The sequence below is a fragment of the Taurulus bubalis genome, assembly GCF_910589615.1.
Source record: "Taurulus bubalis genome assembly, chromosome: 9".
NCBI lineage: Eukaryota > Metazoa > Chordata > Actinopteri > Perciformes > Cottidae > Taurulus > Taurulus bubalis.
This window is the reverse complement of record NC_136597.1, coordinates 19,846,111-19,850,696: the sequence shown is the minus strand read 5'-3', so window position 1 is coordinate 19,850,696 and position 4,586 is coordinate 19,846,111. Positions and strand designations below refer to the sequence as shown.

General features: G+C 44.2%; 1 protein-coding gene across 1 annotated transcript; it reads right to left on the bottom strand.

Moving 5' to 3' along the window:
- Nucleotides 1–2,301: 2,301 nt before the first annotated feature.
- On the bottom strand, nt 2,302–3,777 carry LOC306741281 (potassium voltage-gated channel subfamily A member 1-like; the record flags this gene model as incomplete). Its single annotated transcript, XM_079223552.1, has 1 exon — nt 2,302–3,777. The coding sequence occupies one exon, from the start codon at nt 3,775–3,777 to the stop codon at nt 2,302–2,304; it is 1,476 nt and encodes a 491-aa protein (XP_079079678.1).
- Nucleotides 3,778–4,586: the final 809 nt, after the last annotated feature.

Genomic DNA, 4,586 nt, shown 5'->3' with positions numbered 1-4,586 from the left:
TAAGCGCAGTGAAAAAGAACAAATCTCACTTGCAAAAAATTGAAATAAATGGTTCGAGCATCAAAACAAAATAATTGTGCAAAAAGGACGGGCTGCACTTTGCCGTGCATCATAATGCCTAAGGATTGAGGGATGACAGATTTAAAAACAACACAAACGTTTCCACTGTCTTATACACGCATCTGTTGGAACACATTCAGGTGACATAACAGTAACTTTAGATACCATTGTTTTCAAAGAAACCAACATATAAAACAGTCAACCTCATCTCGATAGGGGAGTCAAGCAATCTCTACAAACCCTCTATATATGAATGTTCTGATTGTGCGTAGCTTTAAGTGAACTGAAGGAGCGGGATTGTGGTACACTACTTGTCCTAAGTGCTTGTGTAAAGGCTATGCTTTGGGACTCTCACATTCATGGTTGCATGTCTGCAGTTTACACTTAAGGTTCCATTTTGCATTATGGTATAGGAAGCCCTGCATTGAAGCTTGCAGCTCTGCAGCAAGTTTGCAATGACCTCACTGAGGTAGAGACCCTGAAAGGATGCATGGTGCACGAAACAAAACAAGAACAGACATAAATAAAATATGTTTGAAACATATGGTTTTTCCCTTTTGAATTGGATTGGTAAACATGCAGAGTACAATACATTGCTGCTTAAGGGCATAATTAAGTGCGTGACGGCATGAAAACTGGGTTGTGCATAACAGCCATGGATCATCTTTTCTCTTTGTTTTTCTTTTTCCACAATCACCTGCTGTATCAACCTTGTTCATGTGGCATCATTAACATCATAACCAACAGTGTATCAACACTAGAATAAAAGGTAAACCAGCTCTGCTCAACCACACAAATCCCATTGTACACAGAGGCACTTTCACTGGTCCTGTTGGTGAAAGGGATAAAGGCACTAGCAACTAATGTCAGAATAATTCTCTGTAATATGAAGTGAAACTTGGTATTGATTCATTTTTTGTGGATTCCAAACCAATATGTACTCAAATTTGATGTGGAAATGGAAGCATGAGTAATGATATGTTAACTTTTCTTGTTCAAAGAAGGTCCATGCACTGCACTATTGACGTAATACTGTAATTGGTGCTTATTATAATTATATGCATTTTTGATAATATTTATTCAGTTTCTTTGACTACTTTTAAATTAGAAACTCTGCATCCTCAAGGTGGGTTTGGATATATTTGATCGCAATTTGGAAACTTCCAGAATTTGATTTCCTTAGCTTCCCTGACAATAGGGCACTGCAGAGTGCCTGAATTGCAACAAGCTGAATACTCATGTCATGCATTAAATATACCAGGATGCAAAAGTACCTCAGTCGATAGACCATAATGCAGGTTACTTTTTTCATGCTATGATCTCATTTATGTACTGTTCCCTTAAGATTTAACATTCAATTTCTATACTTCTAAAATGATTAGCATTTTCAAATTAAAAACTCATCCAGTGCACTTGTATGAAAACTGATGAGAAGGGGGGGAGAGGAGGGAGGGATGGAGGCAGGTATCCAAAAGAACATCCTTTCCATTATGTGAGATATGTCTCGTGCATGCCGATATCAAAATGGAAAGTCTCTAATCATGCTCGTGTGAAGCTCACTTTAACATTGTGCTGTGTTGCATCTAAAGGGCATGGCATTGAATCACTTGGTGATATCACAATTACAGCATCTGCTGGAAAACAGCAGCATTGCGGATGTCCGTGAAGCGAGTAGATCACCATCTGTTTACATCCAAACCAGAGAGATCAGTCTTCCTCCTATAAGGTGCTTTGCTGAATAGTAGATATCCTCAGTAGGGTGAGAGGAGAGAGGAGGAGGAGGAGGAAGAGGAGGAGGAGGAGGAGGAGGAGGGAGCGGGGGTCACCTAACTTCTTGGCGCTTACCACTTGGCTGCAGGCGCTTGCATGTCTCTGCAGACTTTTCTGGTGCATTGTGCAACTTGCTGAAATGTTATCTGTACTCCATGCATAAGATTTTAATCATCACTCCGTCGTCTGATGAGACAGTGTGTGCTCTGCGTCCTCCAGGGAGCCGTGTATATGCGTAATGTTTTCTTTTTGATGTAACTATATATTTGTAGGATCAGAAGAATTAATTATTCTATCTACCTGTCACATACTCTAAGAGCTTTGATTTTTCTGTTTCCTTTCTATGTAGCTGAGCATAGTTGTAGGCCTAATGCAATAGGGCGCTTTGGGGAGGTAAATGAAGCATTCCTAACTGATGGTCTACTCCACATATGACAGTCCCATAGAGATCCCAAAGTTCCTAAGTAGTGTCTAAACATCTGTAAGCAGCTTGCTTTTATTTACACAGTTTTGGTTGGCTATAGTGCAATTGCCAGTTCTGAGGTTTGCCTCCCTAAAGTTGTCGATGCTATTGTTTATGTCTCCATCAATCTCCATGTACTCTGACTTGCTGACGGTGGATGAACTACGGCGGCTGGAGTTGGTTTCAGAGGGGATGTTGGGATTGCTGACGTTGAGCAGCTGGGCCTGCTCTTCTCCCTCGGTCTCCCTGTGGTAGAAGTAGTTGAAGTTGGACACAATGACAGGCACTGGGAGCGCAATTGTCAACACTCCGGCGATGGCGCACAGAGATCCTACAATCTTGCCTCCTATAGTGACCGGGACCATGTCCCCATAGCCCACAGTTGTCATAGACACAACAGCCCACCAAAAGGCATCCGGGATGCTGCCAAAGTGGGATCCTTGCTCCTCTGCCTCAGCAAAGTAGACAGCGCTGGAGAACAAGATGACCCCAATGAACAGAAAGAAGATCAGCAATCCAAGCTCTCGCATGCTGGCCTTGAGGGTCTGCCCCAAAATCTGCAGTCCTTTGGAGTGTCGTGACAGCTTGAAGATCCTGAACACCCTGACCAGACGGATCACCCTGAGTATGGCCAGAGATGTTGCCTGCTCCCCCACTCCCTCTTTTTCTGGGTCTTCGGCCAGCTCGGTGCCGAGCGTAATGAAGTAGGGGATGATAGCCACTATGTCGATCATGTTCATCATGTTCTTGAAGAAGGCCGGTTTGCTCGGGCACGCCAGAAAGCGTACAATCAACTCAAAAGAGAACCAGATTATACAGAGTGTCTCAATGACGAAGAAGGGGTCAGTGAGGATATTTGGCTTATAATAAACAGTAGTGTTCCCAACTGCAATCATTCGACCCCTTGGGTCTTCTTTCAGCTGTGGTAAAGTCTCTAAACAAAATATGACTATTGAAATCAGGATTACCATCACAGACACTATGGCAATCCCTCTCGCTGGGCCTGAGCTTTCCGGGTGCTCAAAGAGGAGCCAAATCTGACGCTGGAACTCCTTCTCAGGTAAAGGACGCTCTTCCTCCCTGATGAAACCCTCGTCCTCACGAAACTTCTCCATCGCATCCACTCCCAGCTCGTAAAATTTGATTTCTTCTGAGAACATATCCAAAGGGACATTCACTGGTCTTCTCAGCCGGCCCCCAGACTGATAGTAATAGAGGATGGCGTCAAAGCTGGGGCGGTTTCTGTCAAAGAAGTACTCGTTTCTCAGAGGGTCAAAGTACCGCATCCGCTTTTTGGGGTTGCCCAGCAACGTCTCTGGAAACTGGGAGAGAGTTTTTAACTGTGTCTCAAACCGAAGGCCAGCCATGTTGATGACCACCCTCTCGCAGCATTCGTGGTCAGTGTGGTCTGGGTGATAGGTGTCCTGAGGGTGGCCCGGGACAGCCGAGGTCTCGTCCATGTTATCTCCTGCTACCACGGTCATTTTGGGAGGAGGGAGAGGCGGAGGGGAAAGAGGAGGAGGAGCTGTGTCGGGATCCCGGTTAGTCTGAGTGAGCAGGCATTCAGGTTCGGGACAAATTTTCCACTCCTCAGCTTCCCACACCCCTTAAATTGTCAGAGACGTCCCCAGATACGAGGGGGCCGGTTGGCTGCTTTGCCTCAGTGCGGCTCCACTGCGGTTCTCGCTGACTTGACCATTGCTGCTCTCCAGTGCATCTGCTGCTGTTGTTACTGCTGCCTCTGTCACAGAGGGAGAGAGGGAAAGGGAGGGAGAGAGGGAGGGAGAGAGAGAGAGAGAGAGAGGAAATAATGGAATCAAACAGCCAAGATATTTGCTGGCTCAGCATTTTTTGCAGCTTATTTATTTATTTACTTCTCTCAACCTGCCATTAGTGCGGTTAGCCAGTAGTGAAGGTAAAAACATTACCTAAAGGAGGAAGTTCTATGACTTTTGTATAATAAAGACATTTATAATATTTATGTAGTAGTAGTTGTGACTATATGATGATCTCCTTGCACTACATGGCATTTTCTACATTCCTATAAATGACTCTGGGTATTTTATCCTGTTTCTCTGATACACTTATATGCTATTTCTGCACTTTAATTTAAAATATTTATAGTGCGGTCCTATGCCTTAAAGGAGCATGACAATGGTTTATCCTACGCCCTCGAATCAGCCTGAACTATGATGTGACGCATAACATCTGCTACAACTGATGTTTCTACATGCTTAAAGCGTATATTCCTACTGCGGGGCAAACAGAAGCAAAAGGCATCTGCGTGATAGAA